A 23,733-nucleotide genomic window follows, 5' to 3' on the forward strand; every position below is an offset into this window, starting at 1 on the left:
GTGGTGCCATGTTGTTCTACCGTTTGCTGTTTCCATGTGCAGTCCTCGGGCTTGTTGGAGCCAAGACTGTCCATGTGTACGTCAGTCCTGGTGGCTCGGATTTAAACTCAGGGTAGGTGCATAATGTGTGTAACATGGTATTTGGAAACACATCAACCAATCGAAATTTGAAGTCATGATGATCCCTCTTGTGTATGACATGGTAGAAAGAAAACCCATTGTCATATGAGAATCTACACACGGGTCGGTATTTGCTTTTTGTTTTTATCAATCTTTATATGTATACCATTAAACTTTTTGGAGCTTTACTGAGACCAAACAAACTTTGAGCAAGAGTCCGAGAAATCGTAGAAAGAACGTGCTTGACTGTACCTCAAAGGTTGTGAAATGTAGACACTAAGGGCTGGAGCTGCTGGAATATTGCTTGACATTAAGGAAGATTTAACTATTGGAACAGTTGAAGTCGTCTCCCTTGTGTATGATATGGTTGGTTGAAAACACATTACTATGTGAGACTCTACACACGGGTCGGTATATGCTATTTTTTTTATCAAGCTTGATATTTTCATCAAATATGCTTGTACAGGTGATACAGGTGTTACCTACTGGAAAATGCCTTCGTGGAAATCGTAATATCAGAATGCCATGTGAGAATGTGTATTTTAGTAATCTTGGATACTGGCGTTAATGTCAGTTTTCTACTTTTAACGCAAGTCAGTGAATCGTTACCATCTGTGTACTAAATGTTATAGTTGGGATAACACTTTCTTAATAAAGTACAGATGTACTTTTTGGAGGTTGAGACCCATCCGGGATTCGAACCGACACTGCCAGCACACAAAGACAGCGATCTTAACCACTCAGCCACCGAGGCTTCCACAAAAAAAAGTCTAACAACTAGTAGTCAAGATCACGTACTTTGTGTACCCCTCTGACAAGTGTAAATTGGCACGGATCCCATGGCCGAAAGCTAAGAACAAACAATTTATAAAATTTGTTACATTTGACCACTTACAATCAACCCCCCAAAACGTACAAGAATTTATACTTTACTAAGAACGTGTTATCACAAATATAACAGTTGTAACATTTGAACACTTTCTAAATGGCATTCGTGTGTTCATTTGTGCACTGAATCTTAACAAAAAATTGCATTGTGAACACTTTACAGTTGAAATTCTGTCAACCTGACTATAAAGTTATTTTTACTGACACATGGATCGGAAAATGATGAACGCTTGCATCATGGAGACATGTCCAAGAGAATGTACCTTTCGTTCCATATCAGTATTGTTAGTAGGGCTCTGCAATAACTCTTCCTTTCCATTGTTATAAGAAATCTCTGTAAAAGCCGATTGTACGATTCCGACTGTATCACGAGCATGTGTTTATGAATCACTATCAAATAGTGATGACACCAGGTGTTCGCGAAAAGGTGAGAGTTTCCTAGCCACCGGTGGCACCCGTCACAAACACGCGCAAATGCAAGTCAATTGTTCACCTTAAAATACACGGGGACATATGGTACAAGTGAAATTAGGGCATTGCATCGAACATCATTTTTGTCACTGTTTTGTCAAATTTGGAACGTTTTTCAATTAAACGATTCATAGGCTTTACTGGGGCCTTGGATGTTGTAACATTGACCAAACAACTTTTGAGCAAGCGCCCGATGACGTTCTTTGAAGTCTTGGAAGAAAAGCATCTTCGCCTGAACTTCAAATCTGTGAAAAGTAGACATCTAGGGCTGGAGCTGGTGGAATATTGCTCCACATAAAGGAAAAGTTGACAATTGGAAAGTTGAAGTCATTCCTCTCAGCATACAGTCTTATAGAGTGTTCTGTGACTCTGAATCTTTATGCATGTATCTATAAATGAAACAGATGATGCGGTCTCACTCATCTCCATTATTTCTAGTTCAGATGGGTAAACCAGTTGAAGGGAATTGGCTAGTTGATGGTTAGTGATCGATATCAGATCATCGATTAACCTGCATATATCTTCTGTCATATTGCAGTTGCCGAATGTCATTAGTATGAATCTCGTACGTTATGCAATGGTGTACAACCTGTTAGTTTAGCAAAGAACTATGAGATAAGATGTGATGTGGGTAATGTCATCATATATGCCCAATACATGTGTCCGCATTACATAATACATTAAGACAATAATGTGCTTTTTAAATAGACTTGACGTGAGACACCCTCTGAAGACCTTGGACAAGGCAAAGTCGAAAATAGATGAGTCTGGTATAAGAGGCAACAGTAAGTAGGAACTCTTATTGAAACATAAGATATAGGAGAATCATTTCATGTATACTGTCAAACATGTGTTTTTATTACCTTGGGAAAGAATATTTGGTTATATTAACAATGACAAAGTGAATATGAATAAATATGCATGTATTTTGGGATCATATGACAAATGTTGTGGACTGGTCTGTTCTTTGCCAGACTGATCTACTGCTGATCTTGTTTTTATTCAAACAATGGGCTAATAGGGCTTATTTACTCAAAACAATATTTCATTTTGTTTCTTTGTAAACCATATCCGAGATATGGCCTCCATTTGTCAGTAAATCTTCATACTTTCACCCACTTAAAACAGTGTAAATATATATTACCTCCCTTGGCTTAAAAATCTGCCACTAGGGTTGTATTTCAGATAAATCGACTTTTTCGTATGTTCATAAAATTTGAGCTCGATGAAAAATATAAATACGTCGATATATAACCAAATTAACCAATTTTAACCTTCTGATAGCCTCTGAAAGATTGAAAGCGACGAATTTTAACGAAGTGATTTCGTTTACTTACAACTTCATTAAATAGATCTCCTCAAAATGAACTGTAATGTTATTGTATTTAATGTTACTCCTGTCACGCCTATAATTTCACTATGACTTCAGCTATCTATGTTGAGCTGATGAAGGGCTACTATGATCTGCCATCCACTCTCCACTTCACACACAAATACCCGGTCCCGGTCACATTCAGGGCCTACAATGACGAGGAGGTGCACGTGGTGAGTTTTGGATAATGAACAGTAATATGGTAATAGTGAGTGAGTGAGTTGGGGTTAACGCCGCTTTTAACATCATTCCAGTTATATCACGACGTGTCAGCTTAATGTGGGAGAAAAGCCGTGAGTGATTCAGGTCTCAGACGTTTACCACTTCGGTGAAACCCACGAGCACGGGTATGGTGCTGACAAACCTAGAAACATAATCGGGGCGAACCGGGATTCGAACCCACAATCATATGTTTCTGGCGTGCCCAAGGGACGAAACGCTGCACAGCGAATCGCGGGCCACCCGTGCCCCCTAATACTATGGTGATAGAGATGATAACGTTACAAAGACGTTACATTTTGATGACAGCATTAAATACAATGGTTCAATGATACAACTAATGTCAAGACGCATATGTCAATGCAGTCATTTTACTCTGTGGGTGAGATAACCTTTTCATTTTTTTCTACATGTTCCTGAAGACGGGCGGCAAGCGGATCCCAGCGTCATTGTTCCACACGGTCACGGACAACTCCGTCCTTCAGATGCTGCCACAGAACGCTCGAGGCAAGGTATTTTGATCAAACAAACATTCTACAACAACACGTCACATCTATTCATTAAACCGATGTCGCCTTTTCATTAATAAGATCGTAGAAAAAGAACATGTATTTAATGGGTATGTAAGTGATAAGTTGATGTTTCTGACAATTTGACTTATATCAATAACGAGATGATTTCAGGATTTTACGGATTTTGTCTTATTGCTATGGAATACTGTAAAGGACATTCTCGCGACCTTGCATTCTCGCGATCTCGACCTTTGGAAACCAGCTAAAAATGCCAAAAGTGCGAGGTTTTTTTACCGAAATATCGCTTTGTCGCGATCTCGCGTTCTCATTTTTTTTTTACACAGCACTTTTTGTCAAAAGTCGACGAGATGCGGTATTTGGACATGATGAAAAAATATCGCATTTTTGCAATCTCTACTTCCCAAATCAGACTACAAAGACACAAATATATATAAATATTGAAAAAAACGCGAGAATGCGAGATCGCGACACTTGACATACAAATATGTTGCCCCTCTTTATAGGTATTTTTCATATTACCAAAGTATGAAACTATAATTCATGAATATATGCAAAAAATTATTTCACAATAATTTATCAATAAATGTCATTGTATTCAATGTATGCTTGAACAAGGGACATAATCCTATGGATATACAACTTCTTTATTACAATCCATAGAACTATATCTCTTGTTCATCATACCAACTTCTGAAGGCCAATGAAAAAAGTGTAATAATGTACTGTTGTTGTTTTCCAGAAACTATCCTCAAATGACTTATATATGTAGGGGGCACGGGTGGCCCAGTCGTTTAAGGCGCCGCGATTCGCTGTGCAGAGTTGCGTCCCTTGGGCACACCAGAAACCTGTGATTGTGGGTTCGAATCCCGGTTCGCCCTGATTATGTTTCTAGGTTTGTCAGCACCAAAACCGTGCTCGTGGGTTTCACCGAAGTGGTAAACGTCTGAGACCTGCCACACTTCGGGATTTCCTCCCACATTAAGCTGACACGCCGTGGAATACAATTGAAGTTGGTTTATGACACGAGAGCACAAGCAAGACAACTGACAGCATATATACTTCATTCCTAGGTTCTCCAAGTCCATCTCTCGGGCGCTGGAATATCTGACTATGGCAAAATCACGCGCTTTGGTTTCTACACGACCAAGATTTCATGGCTGGAGCTGTTTATCAACGGGAACCCAACACGTTTGGCCAGATACCCTAATGAAGTAGGCCTTAGTTCCTTTTAGTTCGAAAGATCACCATCAGTTTATACGTATTTCATGTCGAGTTGTTCGTCAATTCATCGAACAAACAATTTTGTGTGTGGTCAGATAAAAACATGAGTCAAGCTTATCCGAGGAATTCTTCCTGTTAATTGAGACTGAAAGTAATACTTATCTTAAAGAAGAATGCGTTGTTTTCACATCAGGAATTTCTTTTTTTATCCTATACAAGCGGAAAAAGGTAACTGTGCTTCATGAAATGTGGTGTTATAATGTAACATGTTATGTTATTGAGAATAACAACATAATATTTAGAATTTGGCCTGATCAATGATTTACCATAACAGATTCATTGGTGAAAACCATACATTGTGACAGGAGGCCTTAAAGAGGTGTGGTTTAAAAACTTAATTAACAATGTTAATTTCGGGGGTTTGCGTTGATACAGACGAGGCAGCGGCGGTGCTTTGAAGACACCAAAATGATTGAAAACAGCATTGAAAACAGATATTGTGCCAAATGTTAACCAAAGATTGACCCAAATGGGCTAACGATACCGGTTGTTTCTGGTCCTGACCTAGGCGTCGTTCCTTCTTATCTCAGGCATGTTCTATGGGTCAGAGGTCTGGACAAACATTGATCCTGACAGTACAGCATTGTTACAACACGTGCAACATATAGACTGGAATTAACCTGTTGCAACGTGATGTTACTTCCATGCATTTGCACAAAAGGGGACATGATATTGAACGATGTCGCCCCGGTAGCGTTCGCCATTCAAATTGCCATAAAGAATGATGAGTTGTATTCGCCCTTGAGTTGCGATGTCACCCCACACAATTGCACTTCCACCCCCCAAGAAGACGACGTAGAGTAACACCAGCCTCGCTAAAACGTTCTATTGGACATATGTAGACCATCGCACGACCACCAGAGATGTCTAAATGAAACCTGGATTCTGTAAACAGTATACTGTCCCAGTCCTGTCATCAGAACCACAGATGCTATCTACACCAAGCTAGGCGTGCCTGACGTTGATTTCCACCAAGTTGTGTCATTGCTGACCGTTAAACACACGTGTTTTTATGTGCACCTGACAGCTAAACAATTAGTGTATGCTGTTCACATTCACAAACCACATGTATGAGTATCATGCTACCAACAAACACGAAAACATCCAAATAATTCGCCATGTATTAACATATATGTGCAAATTGTGAATCACGACCTTAAGATCGAGTTATATAAGAATACATTTATTTTTATCTAACTTTATATGAGCAAAGTTACTTTGTCCGTTAATATTATATATGCTTTTCGTTTTGGATCGAACCAAAATCCGAGAAGGGGCATTCTCTCAAATTTCAATGTGACTATGATTTTCCTATTGAACAACGCGTGCCAAATAAACAATATGTGTCACGATGACTGTTTAGGGGTACATAGACGTGTCTGCTGTAAGCAGTAGATACACCACAACCTTCACACACAGCTCCAGTGAGGATGCGCGGTGGATACATGAGAAGGAACCTTGGGCCATTGGATACTGGTAGGGCTTTTCGTTTTGTGTATATACTAGTATCTCAAACTTCCAAGAATTTCTGTCACATACTGCTAAATGTGTATCAGAGGGAGCAAATAAGTTAAACAATTATCAATCCAAAATATTGTAATCATATACCGTTACACTATGCATAGGCGCAATTAAATTTCATCATTTCACTTGTCAGGTATTGGAGCTGGGCTGATGACGCTGTCAAAATAGCGAAAATTGATCCACACAAACATCAAATCACCTTGGCGACCAAAAATCGATATGGCCTAAGACTTGGTACGGTTATATAATTATGGAATTGTCTGTGAAAATACATAGAGGTTATCACGCGAGTGTGTTTGGGGATGGTAAATATCCTGCATTAGGAATAAACATTGTATTTAGTGAGCCTTGGAGACCTAAATACATAGTGTTTATTCCTAATACAGGATATTTACCATCCCTAAACACACAAGCGTGATAACCTCTTTATCATATAATGTCATTCTTCAATTCTGTGCTTGAAAATCGCTTCCCCTCACTCACAAACATTACCTAAACATTGCGTGTTTTCCTGGAATGCGCGCATTAATATTTATTACGTCACAGGGTAGGTGTGTCAGTCGGACAGTGACAGTAGCCAATATAGTTCAAACTGAAATCTGTTTCTTATACAGTGGCGAAGCACCATATACGCAAAACAACAATTGTTTTTACTTGCCTTTCGCGACAATTCATCGGTCTGTCCGCTAGAGTAACTGCCCTTTGTCAAAGGGAAGCTACTCTTACCCTAGTCTATGAGACATCACGGCCAGTGATTGTTCACAGTCGGCCTGGTCTGTCATAACGTTAAGAAGTATACACAGCGCCAAAACGAAACAAGGTAACAATTCATACATATTTCGCCTAAACCCAACTATTTTTATTCGTGGAAAAGGTTTCAAGCCGCAGAGGCCTACAAGCACAGATATGGCTACTGATCCCGCTTGGCTAGGCCTAGTGCCTTCGCAAAATTGTTTCGAAATTTATATCTCCAAAGTTGTCCAAACTTATAAAATGCCTTAGTTACGTCGCAGTTCGACAATGACTTTCAGTATATAAGACTTGGTTTTTAATAATTGTATCAATTATACCTGTAGTTAACCGGATTCACGATGGTTAATTCTGACTCGATCGCCGAATGACAAGTGCGACGCCATGTTTGTTTATAAACACTGAAAGTAGTCCCTACTTGACCTTTGATATTTGCATCTCTATCGTTTTTATCCGTTGGCTTTATCCTGCCGAGAAACCTACCCATTATATGATAAATTTATATACCAACGTGAAGATCGGTAAACATTCTTAAAGCTATGGTGTTTCCGGTGACGAGATTAAACAGTCATGAGACAATGTGAAACGTCTTTATTGACGTTAATCGTATGGTCCTAAAATAATGGGTTAGAATTGGTCTTCAGCAGCCCATGCAAGTCGAAAGAGACCACTAACGGGATAGGTTGGTATGGCTACTTGAATAAGTTCACGCATGTCATCATATACCGATTGCGTAGATCGATGGTAATGGTGTCAATCACTGGATTGTTCGGTCCAGATTATTTTCAGACTGCTGTCATATAACTGGAAAATTGCTGAGTGTGGCGTTAAACAAACATATCAGTACATATATATGTGCTATAGTTAATATATCATTTTACCCACACATATCGACAGACTTAGATCACACTAGCTGTTCTATTGAAATTAATTTAAGAGTCTTCATATATCTTGGCTATTGATGTAATAATAACATTACACAATAACGCATCTGACGTCAAAAATAAATAAATTAAGGAACAACTAGATTATTCAATAAAACAATACTTAATGTAATTGGCAACTATATCGCAATCGATGTTGCCTGTAAGATTCTGATTCAGCAGAGTTGCACTATTTCAGGTCATTACAATGATGCTCACCTTCAAGGAAACACCAACCAGGGCGGATACTTTCGGGTCTTCAACATGTTGTCGGAACTGGATCAGCCGGTGAGACTGAAAATTAATACAACGATAGTGTCCAGCCATTGATTGTGGTGTTGGTACCTGGTATGCACATGTGTACGGTTAATGGTACACATATGGAGGGTATTTCCAAATCCGACACATCAGTATCAAATAGGATGTCCGAGGCAATTTACTATTATTTACTTGTACCACATATTACTGTGTTTTTAGGTGATCAATTGGCCTGCCTGTGCATGTGTTTGTGTCGGTATGATACGCTCACCTTTACGTGTGTAACTATTTGATTGTTATTCATAGACACCTGCTGGTGACATCGTACAAATTTGAAAGGACTCTGCTTGTAGTAGATATTTCTTATCATTCTGGAAATTATATTTGTCTCGTTTAATTTAAATTTATGTTGAACTGTGTCAGAAATGACAAATAGGGTGCTCAGTTGAACAACAAAACAGTTCCTTGTGATGTCTGCTTCAGGGAGAATTCTACCTGGACCGGTCTACTGGCATCCTGTATGTGTGGCCCAACACACCGCACGGCACCCTGTCCGACTCTGATGTCATCTACGCCTCTATGGTCACAGACTGTGTGAAGTGAATCAGTGTTCTACTTATTGTGTTACGTCTTTGGAAACCTTTGTCGTGTGAAGCAACCTGTTTGCTAATAATAATTTAAGAATAGAACGGCATGCCAACAGTTCTTATTCCTGGCCAAGTTTAAGAGTTTAAGTTATGAAACAGCTGGCAGCCAGGGTGAATGGATATGATATCCAGGATATTTTGTTTCATTAGAAAGTATATAATTATATGATAGATTTTTTCCCGACAAAAGAAATTGTTCTCTGCGTCATTTCGAAACATGTAACGATCCTTGTCGGAAAACAGCACTCGACGCCAATTGTCTAGCTTGCCATCGTCAAACTTGCCTCGCCTGTCCATGTAGTAGTCTTAGGAGCCGATGTTGTTCGGTCAATGGCTTTCCTCAGAAGGTACGATAAACTCTGATTCCTCCAGTACCTTGTCTACATAATACTGTACGTTTACTCATGCGATGTCTCAACGCTGTTGCCGCCGTCGACGTCGCTGTAACGAATCTCTTTCGCAAGTGAATGATCCGTATCTAGCGGTCTCGTTGTGACGGAGGCCGGCCTGTTCTCGGCCTGTCCTATGTCCTCCCTGTGCGTCTGTAGCGTTGCATAAGCCCGACTACCGTCAATGGCGTATACCTAACCCTTGCAATTTAGACCTGTTGTGCCTCAATCTTGACAATAAGGATGGCTCGCTCTCCCTGTTCCGTTATCAGTCTGGGCATTTCATTGGTCTGCTTTCATCAAGTGTGTTTCTAGGCTACCACATTATAGCATTTATACACCATTTCTGCACGGGCATTTCATGCTTTACGATGAAAACATGTTTTACCATGATCGCGTGCTAGCACGGCACCGTCATATAACACGTGTTCGGTTGATTTTTTTCACCTGTGACTCGGCAATCACTTTCAGTATACTCACTTGCCATTCATTATCAGGGGCGGTCGGCAGCCTAGTGGTTAAAGCGTTCGCTCGTCACGTTCGATTGCCCATATGGGTACAATGTGTGAAGCCTATTTCTGGTGTCCTCCGCCATGATATTGCTGGAATATTGCTAAAATGGGCGTAAAACCACACTCACTCACTCACCCCATTACATTATCAATTTGTTTGAGAAAAATTAATCATCATTATTTTGTCGGGTAGTTTTTGAACATTCAATAAAGTAGCATGACAGTATTACCGAAGAGGCTTGTGAATACATATTGTTCCGTGCTCCTGTGTAAATATGTTTACTTTGATTTACTTCGCATGTACATGCGTGTGATGTGTTACAGAACAGATTTTGAGGTGAACAATCTTCGATTCCAAGGCTTTACCCTGGAGGCCTGTAGGCGGTATGGATTTGATCTGAACCATGGACACAATATTCACTTCATCAATATGGAGATAAAAAATACAGGTAGACCCTGTCCACATTTACAGCTTGAGTGAGTGGGTGAGTGAGTGAGCCAGTTGGGTTTAACGCCGCTTTTTAACAATATTCCAGTTATATCACGTTGTGTCAGCTTTGTGTGGGAGGAAAGCCCGAAGTGATGCAGGTATCAGACTATTACCACTTCGGTGAAACCCAGGAGCACGGTAAACTATGGTGCTGACAAACCTAGAAACATAATCGGGGCGAACCGTGATTCGAACCCACAATCATAGGTTTCTGGCGTGCCCGAGGGACGCAACTCTGCACAGCGAATCGCGGCGCCTTAGACGACTGGGACACCCGTGCCCCCAGCTTGGGGATACTGTTTCTTATTTACTGCCGAGCAAATGAAAGTTTAACACTTAAAAACTGGATTTGACCCAAAAATATGAAACGTTATTAGGCTGAAAACTCAAGGTCCGAAACACAAGTATGATACCCGTATCAAATATATCACCTTCGAATAAACCATTTCTTCTTTATTACATTTTAGCCACCATCAAACATGGGTGTATACTTTTTTTTGCCCGTGAGTTTATATCTACTTATGGTACTTGCCAGACCAAGAACGCTGGATAAGGAAAATGTGCACAGTATTCATGCTGCCAACGATTCCATCTTCAGTGATGTTGTTTGTTTGTTGTTGAACGCCGCACTCAGCAAAATTCCAGCTATATGACGGCGGTCTGTAAATAAACTAGTTTGGACCAAACAATCCAGTGATTGACATCATGAGCAACGGCGCACGCCATTGGGATACCATGACATACATCAAGCCCGTCAGCGAGCCTGACCACCTGATCCCATCAGTCGCCTCTTACGGCAAGCACAGTCACCATGTACGGTTAGCTTGGTTTGCTGAAGACCTATTCTTCCCCGGGTATCTTCAATGATGAGATATTAAAGTAATGTCCAAACGACCATTGACACCGTGGTAAGCGATTCCATGGCTTTCTGGAAATACACCAGTAGACTAGAATGTCAACTTTGGCAGTTAAGTCATGAACCATTAGTACGTCGAAAAACGAACTGTGTTTCAGGTGCTTACGGAATCCATTGTTCTGGTGACTGTCGGTCTGTGACTGTGTCCAGGTGTGAGATACATCACACCTGTGGAGGAATTGCAATCACAGGTAAGTGGAACGCTCCTGTCTGTGCTGCCACGTTTTTGTTTTATTTCGAAACTTTACCGCACAAAAAAAATGGATTGATAAATTTATTGTGTTCTTCGTATTTCATTGAACTAAATAATCTAGAAGTAATTGTTTCTAATGCACTATATGCATGCAAATACACCACATGCTCTTGTTGGTGTATGGAGGAGTGAGTGAGTGAGTGGTTTCACGACGCTTATAACAATATACCAGTTATATCACGGTGTATCAGCTTAATGTGGGAGTAAAGGCCGAAGTGATGCAGGTATCAGACGTTTACCACTTCGGTGAAACCCACGAGCACGGGTATAGTGCTGACAAATCTAGAAACATAATCGGGTGATAACGGGATTCGAACCCACATTCATAGGTTTCTGGCATGCCCAAGGACGCAACTATGCACAGCGAATCGCGGCGCCTTAGACGACTGGGCCACCCGTGCCTCCGGTTTATGGAGGAACTCATTGTGATTCTGAAGTTGGTGAAGGAGAGACAGGTTAAGAGACGGAAAGGCCTATCATTTGACGAGAACATCTTTTTTCAGCAACACCATATAATGTACACGTATGTTGATCTGCTGATCATCTGGCCAATATCACTACCCTTTATATTCCCATCGCATTAACCTTACACACCACAACATAACGGGGCAGCCTCGGTGGTTTATATTTAGTAGAAAGAGTGTCTGACTGAAGATCGGAAGGTCGGTGGTTCGATACACAAACCGCATCATTCAAAAATAGTCTAAAATGGTACTTGTTGTTACTCTGCCTGGCGTTCCACATTTAGGGATAAAAAAAGCCCATGCACATGGTTATCAAAGCGCAACAATCGTGAACGCGAAACCCATTTAATCCTCTGTTCACAGGATATAACCGTTATAAACTATTGTTGAAAGCGGCCGTAAATCATGTGTAATATTATTTGAAACAGGTGGTGATCGGAAGACCCTGTCGACATCTGGTAACCTGATAGAAGACAACCACATCTGGCAGTACGCACGTGTGGGGGCCGTCGGTTACAACGCCATCAGCCCAGTGGGTGTGGGAATAGCCATGCGCTACAACCACATCCACGACGGCCAGTACACTGGTATCAAATGGGCGGTAAAACAAATTTCCTCGGTTTAGATAGTTGTGCACAAAAGGATATCAACTTTTATTTGCCGGGTGCGTTGTCTTTGCAAACTCGATTCAGCATGTTGAGGGTTGAGTCATCCAATACATTCCGTTTTGTTGCATTATTTTCGTTTGAAGGGCAATGATCACTTGATAGAATACAACCACGTGCATCATCTGTGTGCCAACTCCAGCGACTGTGGAGCAATACACGCCGGGAGAGACTGGACCATGGTATGTGTGATATCCTTTTTCAGAAGTCGAATCCGATAACATCTATTGTTCCTTGCACCATGGTCTGTGGGCTCATCAAATTGATGACCTGGAATCGATCTGTCACATGGGCTTGGCTATAAACCAAGTCTTGATCGATATGGCCTGAACGGTTTCAGGAGCCATGTAAACCTACATTTAATTTTAATAAGATCTGGGCATAACACATGGAAGATAATGCCCTTTAATTCATAGAGGTATTATCTGAACCCTATTGTGATAGTGGTAGCGATACCCAGATCCGATTAAATGTCTGAACATTGACAACAAAGCTTTATTCACTGAAAAAGTCACAAAGGGTATACTGAAACTGCACAGCGCATCTGAACTCCTCCTTTTCATTGACCTATCAGCGAGGCAACGTCATCCGCTACAACCACATCCACCACACACTGAGATACCTCCCCGGAGCCCAAGTCCGAGGCATTATGCTGGACGACGAGTACTCCACCGTCAACATTGAACACAACGTCTTCTACGATGTAAGTCCTGTGGATACAGTGACGGCATTATTAGAACAGTCAGAGATTTTGTACGCTGATAAGAAATGTATTTACCCTGATCCTTACCATAAGTTGTATGTGATAATTATATCAATTTACGTTAACTTCCATAGAACGAGGTACACGCCAACATCGGCGGTGGCCGTGACAACCTCATCCGTTACAACGTCTTCTACAATGCCACTGCCGACGCCATACAGGTTGATGGCAGAGGACTACACCATTCCAACGAAGCAGAACTGATGCAGCATCTCAAGGTAAATTGGAGTTCTTCAAGTGTGGTAGTTCTCAATTACGTCACATGCATTATTTTGTATCTTCAGAACCAGTTTGTCTGTGCGTATTCTGGATTAGAAATTGTTACATATCCAAATTGAGCAGGCAAATCAAGATACAGCAGGATTAACGTTACCTAACGGATTCACCTATTTATAGAAACATGTCCTTATATTCAATGTTTTGGTTTCTGATCTATTTTAAATGATAGACACGTTTAAAATTTATTTTGTGGAGGTCAAATATGTTAATTTATCGACAAAAATAATATTGACAAGCTTTGCAACAACGTTATTTGTGTTCAACATAAAGAGGACAACAAACATAAAAATGGAAAAAATAACTTTCATCCGGGAACAAGCTCTATCCACACAATTTTGATAAAAAAACTTTACCTTTGAAGCGTTTACACCAAACACCCGAATGTCTTATGATGTTAAAAATAGTTACACGAGTCGATACAATTTTTGAAGCGTCTATCGACGAGGTTGAGATTCTATTTATCATCCAAATCACTCTTCCAAGTTTTTTAGTTTGAAAACAATAATAACCAGTGTCTTCAGTGTAAAAAGTACGATTTAATATCCACAGAAGCAGAAGGATTGGTGATGTCGTTCGTTTGTGACATCATCGTAACCAATGACGTTGGCAATTATATCTCCTTGAGTTTATGCTTTACGTCACATCGGCAATATTTCTGCCATATCGTGACGACATCTCCTAGTAGATATCGCTTGATCTCCCCCAAGCAATATCTCCTGTGGAAGCCTGTTGTGGATGATAAATTGAGGTCACTACGACGCGGGTGTGTGTCATATTGTTTGAATGTAATGATTGTCCTTTGTTTCGTCCTTCCTTTCCAGGGCCGATGGAAATAGATAAACCCTTAAATCGGCATTATGCACACACCTATGTTATAACGTATTTACATCGTTACTTGTGTACGACTAAGGATACATGGTGGTGTTTCCATTCCCTACATGTATGTGTGTTTCACCGGGAGTTGGATTAACATGGTATTACTATATATGTAGCATACTCTTCCCTTGTTTTATCTAACAATGTAAAATATTTCATCCCAGGCTATGCCGTACACTAACCCCCTGTGGACCAGCAGATACCCTAAATTGGCAAACATGACCAACCCTGGGGAACCAAGAGGTATATCAGAGTGTGTGCATAAATGATCCATTAAAATAAGCGTTTCTTCAAATATTATCTGGTAATTGTATTATTGATAACATAAAGGGTGCACAATGGAGTTGATAACCTGATACCTTATTGATAAACATTTTACTTGCCCTTGAATGTGTTTTTATGATGGGTGCCACCAGTGGGGTAGGATATTCCTACTTTTGCGCGAACACCTGGCATCATCACTATTTGATAGAGATGCTAAGCACAAATGCTGATGTGGTAGCATCCGTACCAGGGTTGCTACTTTCATTAGAGATTTCTTATATTATGGAAATTGTTTTACCTCTTTTATTCATAATAAAAGCAAAAAGCCATTTTCGTATCTACAAGAAAGAGTCGATTTCACGATTCAGACTGTTCCATGAGCATGTCCTTATGAATAACTGTCAAATCGTGATGATGCCGAGTGTTCGCGGAAGGGTGAGCATATCCATCCCCACCGGTGGCACCATCCCAAACAACACAAACACTTGCAAAGGCAAGTCAACTGTTCACATGGGAACATATGGTACACGCCAAATGGGGAATTGCATCGAACATAAGGTTTGTCACTGTTTCGTCAAGTGACCACCACATGTCAACCATAAAACGTTTTGAAAGTTTTAATGAGGCATCAGATGTAACCCTGATCAAAAACTTGACCTCTAGGCTAAATCCAAGCAGACATTCCGATTCATATTCATAAAGACACATAACTAAATTATGTGTTTTGTTCACACATAAGGACTGTAAATGTAACAGTAATGAGGTCCCCCGACATCACTAATATATTGCTGTTTACAGGCTAAATATTATTTCAGATCAATTATCCATCACAGGAGAACATATGAACACAACTCTCAAGTCATACTTATTAGTTTTCAGGCAGTCAGTGGGTATCCTAATGAACTAATACACTCACAATATTATATACCTTGAAACACTATTATGTATCAATATACCTTAGTGTTTTAAACCATTAAAGACGATACATATCATTGCATTCACAATTATTTTTCAGGCAACGAAATCTCAAATAATATATTTTTCAACACTCATGGCATCCCCAGCATATATTACAGCCAAGCTGGTATAGACAAACCAGAGTACTTCTACGTGAGGAATAACCATAAGGTAATATAATGCATCTGTACTTTACTAAGAAAGTGTTATCCCAAATATAACATTTGTTACGTTTGACCACTTTCTAAATGGCATTGTGTATTCATAATATAATGCACGTACATTTGAGAGAGAAAACGTTTAATTCTGTTCTTGCTCGTATTCTGTCAATCCGTATGTATTCTCAGAAACAGTTAGTGTGACGCCTATTTTTCACATTTTTGCGGGTATTTTTATGAGAGGTTGCAAAGCAGTGGATAAATGTAATGCTCACAGACTAGTTCCGTTTTCGTCAATACTGTAATTGAAGAAAATCGGTTTGGCGGAGATAACATTATTGTATGGGGTGAGATAACAGCACCACAGAGGACTGTTTGACTGTGTAAAACCTGAACGCTCAGTGGAATCGCGATGAACCTGTTTTCCGGTTGGTTGTTGTTCCTCACTCAGCAATATTCCAGCTATATGACGACGGTCTGTAAATAATCGAGTCTAGACCAGACTATCCAGTGACTGACAGCATGAGCATAGATCCACGCAATTGGGATAGATGACATGCATCAACCAAGTCAGCGAGCCTGACCACCCGATCCCGATAGTCGCCTTTTACAACAAGCATAGTCGCCTTTTACGGCAAGTATGGGTTGCTGAAGACCTATTCTACCTCGGAATCTTCATGGGTCTGTTTTCCGGTTGTCATCCCATTCCTCAGTTCCAGGGGTTTGACTTTTCAACACGACAACACCAGACCACATATGGCACGTATTGTCTACCAATATCTGGCTTGGTCGACCTCCAGATCTTTCTCCTGTATCACATGTGTGTGATGAAATAGATCAACGTCTTGAAAGTCCACCAAGAGCGTCAGAAGATCATCGGGCGCTTGGTGACTCATTTGTTCGGATCGAACATGACAGCCAACAGGTCTCCAGCGTTTGGTTGATTTCGTGTGACAAAGATGTTTAGCTTGCATTGGAACTCACAGAAATCACACGAATTTACGTTTTCTGATTTTTTTACCTTCAACTGTCACCTGTCCCTGCATTCATACCACATTAAATGTTCGAGTAGTTATTTATGTTCTCTGTGAATCCTAATACATAAAACTTGTCATGCTTTAGGTGACGTGTCTTTTTGAGTATAATAACAGTAATATATCAACCAGGAAATGATAATTCTATTTTACTTCACAGTCTATTTCACCAACTGACTTCTGGTCACGTGATGATGCTGATTTCCGGGTCAGGTGTCGGGCGCAAGAGTGGGCCAACGCCATCAATTTTCCCCAGCCTCCCGATGTAAACCATGTGGGACCACGTTACTTCACAGGACCAAGCTACTTGAACCAGCGTTAGTTTCTTTTATACCATTGAATCTTATGGTATTATTTGTCACATGTAATTTGCACTGTATCGGATTTCGCTTTACTCCAGGGGTCAGAGGATGATGAAAGTCACCATGTAACGGATTTGCCCCGTAGTGAATATAGGCCTCAGTAGAAATGTGCATTTCAAGTGAGGATATAATAGAGATAACGCCTCTCCGTAGTATTATGTCACGTTATTTCATTCACGAATCTATTCACAAAGTGAGTGAGATTTAACGCCCCATTTTCACAGTATTCCAGTTATATCGCGGCGTGTCAGGTTAATGTGGGAGGAAAGCCCCAAGTGATGCAGGTCTCAGACGTTTACCACTTCGGTGGAACCCACGAGCACGGGTATGGTGCTGACAAAGCTAGAAACATAATCAGGGAGGACCGGGATTCGAACCTACAATCATAGGTCTCTGGCGAATCGCGGTCCTTTAGACGGGCCACCCGTGCCCCCGATATTCACAAAGAGTATTGTTGTATGAATTGTAAAAATGTATAGCAAGCATTTAATATTTTATTTATGCAATGAAGCGAAATATTTCCATACGTAGATGAACCATAAATTAATTCAAGCCTGGGTTATGTTCCACGGCCCTTTTGCACAGTTCAGAATTCAGAGGTAAAACGTGTCTCTTGTAATTTATGACTGTTGCAAGAGTTTCGTTTAAAATAGATCCGGTGCTCTGACTGTGAGACTTGGCCAATTGCTTGTCATCGTACACCGATGGCGTACATGGTTAATCATTGTTTCAGTCACTGGCGTGTCTGGTCCAGACTCGAATATTTACAGGCCACCGAGGAACGTCTGGAATTTTCATAACAATTGTGGCATTAAACAACATTCGCCCACTCATTCTTTCCAGCCAGACCAACTCACAAATCTCCAGCCCAAACTGCTGCATGTGCAGGCACCATCGCCCCAGCAACGAAGACACCACAGACGCCATACATCTCAGATGGTTCTGGCCCAAACACACTCTACCCGAGCATTCCAAAACAAGGTATTTCTTTGGACCAATATAACTGTTTGGTGACAATCTCAACATCTAAATTGATGCATCTTAATCACAAAAACACATCCGTATTCCATATGATAAAATGTAAAAGAAAGTATAGCAATGAAACATATTCCCACTGATTAGGAACACTTCTTCTAATTCTAGTACACTGATGTTGGTCATACTGAATGTGTGTTACCAGATGTACCTGTTACGATTAATGGTGAGGATGTTTTTTACCTACCGTGTATGTAAACGTGTATTCCCGTCCAATTCAGTGCAAGTGTATAGTCTGGAAGGTAAATTAAGGTACCGACGTTTACTACAATATCTGAAAAACTATTGGACCTACTCCAGTCAAAGTTGGTATGAGATTATTAAACAGCCATACATAACTGGATATACCATTTAAAGACAATCGGTGCATGAATAAATCTTTTGTCTATCTGGCTATCACTATATTTCTTCAACAACCAGACCTCCTGGTCACGGGTGGAACGAGCATTCATTGTAACAGCCATCTGCATAATGCTACCCCTGCATCACAGGGCCATATGACACAGTTGAACCAATCAACTCAACTCAAAAGGTTGCACGGGAATCACGCACGCACGAATACGGTGTTGGCATTAGATATAATAATGCGCACTATTAAAAAGAAACGAGAAGAAGTCTATGAGCCTGTCTATTTGGACGAAACCTGGGTTAACGCCTGCCACACAGCGGCTTACCAATGGTCTCACCCAGATACCAGAGAGCCACAGCGCAAGATCCCCCCTAGTAAAGGGGAGCGCCTGATTGTCCTCCATTCAGGCTCCCACAAAGGTTTCATCCCTGGGTGTGATCTATTGTTCAGATCCAGATCTACAGATGACAGAGACTACCATACCGAGATGAATAGTCACGTTTTCACTGCGTATGTTGAGGAGCAGCTCCTCCTAGCACTGCCTGATAAATCCTTGGTGGTTATGGACAATGCTCCCTGTCACAGTTTTCGAGATCCAATTAACGAACTTTGACTGAAGTAGGTCCAATAGTTTTTCAGATATTGTAGTAAACGTCGGTACCTTAAATCAACTTCCAGACTATATCTAGTAATTCTAATCGTGTGTCAATGGGTGTTGGCGTGCCCTTCACACCCACCAGTAAAACGCGAATACAAAAACAGACGGTTGTACAGTTAAGTGGTATGTGTGTGAATTTTGGTGACACACACAAACACACACAAACACACACACACACACACACACACACACACACACACACACACACACACACACACACACACAACAGGTATGATTTTCAGTCAAAGTGTTCCATCTATTCAGGTTGTTGGTTGATCATCTCCGGGTGCCCGTCCCACCCCGTCAGTGGCACACAGAGGGACGTATGGGGGGAGCAGCATGAGCAGGCTGGGGTGAAGGAGGAGATCTGTCTGCAGCGGGCAGCAAAGGAGTGGCAGTACTGTGGCTCCCCCGATATGGAAAATGTCACTGCAGTCTTCGGACCAACAGGTAGGCTGTTATCACTGTGGCAGAATATGTTGTATGCCCATCAGGGAGCTAATAACAGTATCTGCAGGCATGCTCTAAATATTAAACATTAGACCTCTGGTGTCTCATTTCGTCACCAAATACACGTCTCCCCGGCCCCAGAGTGAGTAAGTGAGGGAGTTTGGTTTAACGCCATTTTTAACAGTATTCCAGTTATATCACGGCGTATCAGCTTTGTGTGGGAGGAAAGCCCGAAGTGATGCAGGTCTCAGACGTTTACCACTTCGGTGAAACCCACGAGCACGGTAATGGTGCTGACAAACTTAGAAACATAATCGGGGCGAACCGGGATTCGAACCCACAATCATAGGTTTCTGGCGTGCCAAAGGGACGCAACACTGCATAATGAATCGCGGCGCCTTAGACGACTTAGATCTACCCCAGAAGCCCCATAGATCACAAAATAATATCATATGGCTTAGTCAATATAACTTAGATTTTTTTTGTTATTTGTTTGTGGAGACTTCAAAATATGTGTCTGATGTGAACATGATTAATGTGTGTCAGGCGCTATGACCATTGCTGGGAAGCACTGCTACTTCGCCGACTACGGGTGTCCAAACCATGGCGGTTCCCATCCCGGCAGGCTGGAGGTAGATGTCTACGGGGAGACCCACGGGGGACTCACAGACGAGGAGAAGTGTTTGGCGAGAGCTGATGGCCAATGGATATGGTGTGGGTCCGATCCTGCTCATCCCTACACAAGCATCTATGGCCCAACAGGTACGTCTGTGAAAACATCGCGTAAGTGATTGAGTGAGTTTGGCACCGCGTGGAACGACGGATCATATTATTGTGGGAAGGATGGTCGACAGGACAATGAACAGAGAAACAGAGAAACCTATGACGATTGGTAAGTATGACGATTGGTAAGTATACTGAGGCGAACCTGTGATTCGAATCCACGATCAGAGGATCCCGACAAGGTTAAGGGACGCAGCTCAATACAACGTAATTCGTCGTCTTCTATTTATGGGTACAGCTACTGGTCAACCGTAGAACTGCTGGTATTTCCACAAACATATTACCCATCAGGGCAATGGGTGCATGTTATTGTATGACAGCTTAGAAATCGTAATGTTATAACTTTATTTTATGCTTTATGACAACTAGTATGTACCAGTGTGACAGCTATGACATCGTTATGTAACAACCTAATATTGACTGTTTGACGGTTATCGTATCGTAATGAAATAACCTCATTTTTTATGCTTTATGACAACTATGAAATAGTTGTGTACCATCCTAATATTTACTTATGACATTTATGGTATCGTTATGTAAAAACCTTTAGTTTACTCTATGACAGCTATGACGTAATGTATCAAACTTATATTGATCGATGACAGCTATTGAAACGTAATGTAATAATTTTGAAAAAAAACTATATTTACAGTACATTAATCATTTTACTCAAAGGTGCTACCAGACATGCTGGAGGCGGGTGTTGGATCAAAATAAAGTCCTGTCCCTCTGACAACAAACTGACTGGCTTCTTCTACGACGCCTGGGGAGCCACCAACCTAGATACAGGTAATACAGTAGTAGTAAATTGTTTGTTAATGTGTCGGCGTTACCGAAGCTGAACACCATCCCATATCCCTTGCACTTGCAAGAACAGGTGCATATTTACATAAATCAAGAAACATTCTAGCGGTCTTATTCTGCACAACTTCAACTTCTTTAAAATTAAGCACGCCCAATATACTGAAACCATTAAACAAAACTGGTTCAACCAGCGATTTATACAACATCGTAAAAACATCATATGACATACCACAACATAAATATACTTAACGTACCGAGCACACAACGTTCTACGAGCGGACTTTCAAAGCTCTTTTACATTGAAGTGCATGTCCAAATATTCTCAGATAACGATAAGCACTATCAAAAGAACTGAGAATGTAGCCACACGAACGCTGATAACCACCGATACCAATACGCAATAAAACACCATGTAGTTACAAAATGTAAAATATTTTAGACGTATTTACTATTTGGAGCTAATAGGCGTAAAAGGTGACTATGCTTGTCGTAAAAGGCGACTAACGGGATCGGGTGGTCAGGCTCGGTGATTTGGTTGATGCATGTCATCGATCCCAATTGCGTGGATCGTTGATCATGATATCAATCACTGGATTGTCTGGTCCAGACTCGATTATTTACAGACCGCCGTCATATAGCTGGAATTTTGCTGAGTGCGGCGTTAAACAACAAACAAAACCAAATCACTCTTCAAAACCTTTTTATTTGGTTAAAAATTTAATTTGGAGAATGACGTTTTCAATTATTCCAGATAATGACTCCAGCGAGTGCCTGGCCCGAGCTGACCACTTTTGGCAACACTGTGGGTCCCATCGAGACCTCCCCGTCATAGCCTTCTACAAACCAAGAGCAATTTCTAAGACTGCTCCCTAAGAACATGTATCATCGAAATTAAAGACATATGTGAACATTATTGTGTTATAGTTTTACTGTCAAGACTAGTTATTTGTTGTTTATCATACATAAGTTATTTAGAAATAAAAAGCTTTGACAACTAGACTTATAAATTCCTCCGAACAGAAAATCATAACCCGATAATTGGTGTGGGAAGAAACACACTTACTGCACAACTGAGCACCTGGTGAATGTTGAACTATTGCAGACGTTTCCAATATAAAGAGATTACACTACAATATCAAAGGTAGAGATCATGTGAACTTAACATCTCAGGGTTCACCCGCCTGTCAAGTACTGCCTGCTACATTCTGCTCATGGGCGAAATGAGATTATGGATCACACGTTGACAAATGTCAACCAACCCTGCATGTAATACCTGTACAAGCTCCTGCAGTGAATGTCGTGTTCTATTGGGTTCAAATTCTGCGATAAGGAGCGTCACGGTGGATCAGTACACGGTGGTTCCCGCAGGAATGCGTATGTAAACGTATTGTGTGCGGTCTGGCATTGTAGTCTTGTAGGGGCGGTCGGGTAGCCTTGTGGTTAAAGCGTTCGCTCGTCACGCCGAAGACCCGGGTTCGATTCCCCACATGGGTACAATGTGTGAAGCCCATTTCTGGTGTCCCCCGACGTGATATTGCTGGAATATTGCTAAAAACGGCGTAAAACCACTGTAGTCTTGAAATATGACATTAGCATGGTTCATAATGGGAAAATGAGGTTGTAGAATTTTCTTCAGATATTATTGAGTCGTTAAGTTGACATAGACCAATTTATATCTATGAGTGTGGAAGTTTTCCGCAAACGTGGTCACGCTGCTCTGTCAAATCGGTCGACCTTCTGTCTGCAGTTGTTGGCAATACGTTAATGGCAAATTCAAAGTCGGTACACCCTGGCCCTATTTTGTATTCGATCCAGTCTGAATCGTTATGTAAACCAGCCAGTTTTCCAGCACTGCTGGCGTGCCATTATCACGTCATCGTTGTTTTTTAGGAGTAAATATTAATCAGAAATCAGGTGACTTTTCACACGCTGACAAAGAATTCTTTGCCAAGATAGCCTCAATTTAGTACTGCGCCTGGACAAGGAATGTGGCTGTGGCTGCTAATACAATGCGTGGTGATTTACATAAAGTTTATAAACACAGAATTGCATTCTTAAAGGAAGAGTGATATTTATAGTTCATTTAAACATAATGTTCAATGTTAAACAACTGTTGTCAACATTTGAAACATGTACCACACTTTCTTGCATAAGTATTCTGTCATCATATAATTATGTTATTCATGGTACCTGTCAGTATTTACATAACGTTTATAAACACAGAGCTGAACTCTTAAAGGATGAGTGATATTTATAGTTCACTCAAAGATACTATTTATAATGTTA

The 23,733-nt window shown here is 40.9% G+C and overlaps 1 protein-coding gene across 1 annotated transcript; it reads left to right on the top strand.

Moving 5' to 3' along the window:
* LOC139456558 (uncharacterized) lies at positions 1–22,350 on the top strand. The gene is made up of 23 exons (XM_071238341.1): positions 1–112; positions 2,188–2,264; positions 2,909–3,024; positions 3,493–3,582; positions 4,674–4,814; positions 6,248–6,360; positions 6,542–6,642; positions 8,281–8,369; positions 8,823–8,938; positions 10,212–10,336; positions 11,392–11,484; positions 12,439–12,611; positions 12,762–12,857; positions 13,250–13,378; positions 13,513–13,656; positions 14,758–14,836; positions 15,873–15,985; positions 17,167–17,323; positions 18,212–18,349; positions 19,675–19,860; positions 20,407–20,622; positions 21,319–21,432; positions 22,199–22,350. The coding sequence occupies exons 1-23, from the start codon at positions 9–11 to the stop codon at positions 22,318–22,320; spliced, it is 2,832 nt and encodes a 943-aa protein (XP_071094442.1). The 5' UTR covers positions 1–8; the 3' UTR covers positions 22,321–22,350.
* The last annotated feature ends 1,383 nt before the right edge of the window (positions 22,351–23,733 follow it).

Source organism: Haliotis cracherodii, unplaced genomic scaffold (assembly GCF_022045235.1).
Source record: "Haliotis cracherodii isolate W230 unplaced genomic scaffold, xgHalCrac1.p SCAF_11, whole genome shotgun sequence".
Taxonomy (NCBI): domain Eukaryota; kingdom Metazoa; phylum Mollusca; class Gastropoda; order Lepetellida; family Haliotidae; genus Haliotis; species Haliotis cracherodii.

Coding starts and splice junctions, on each gene's coding strand:
- LOC139456558 (XM_071238341.1), top strand. CDS start 9: ATGTTGTTCTACCGTTTGCTGTTTCCATGTGCAGTCCTCGGGCTTGTT. Junction 113..2,187: donor GGCTCGGATTTAAACTCAGG/GTAGGTGCATAA, acceptor CTTTTTAAATAG/ACTTGACGTGAGACACCCTC. Junction 8,370..8,822: donor TGTCGGAACTGGATCAGCCG/GTGAGACTGAAA, acceptor TGTCTGCTTCAG/GGAGAATTCTACCTGGACCG.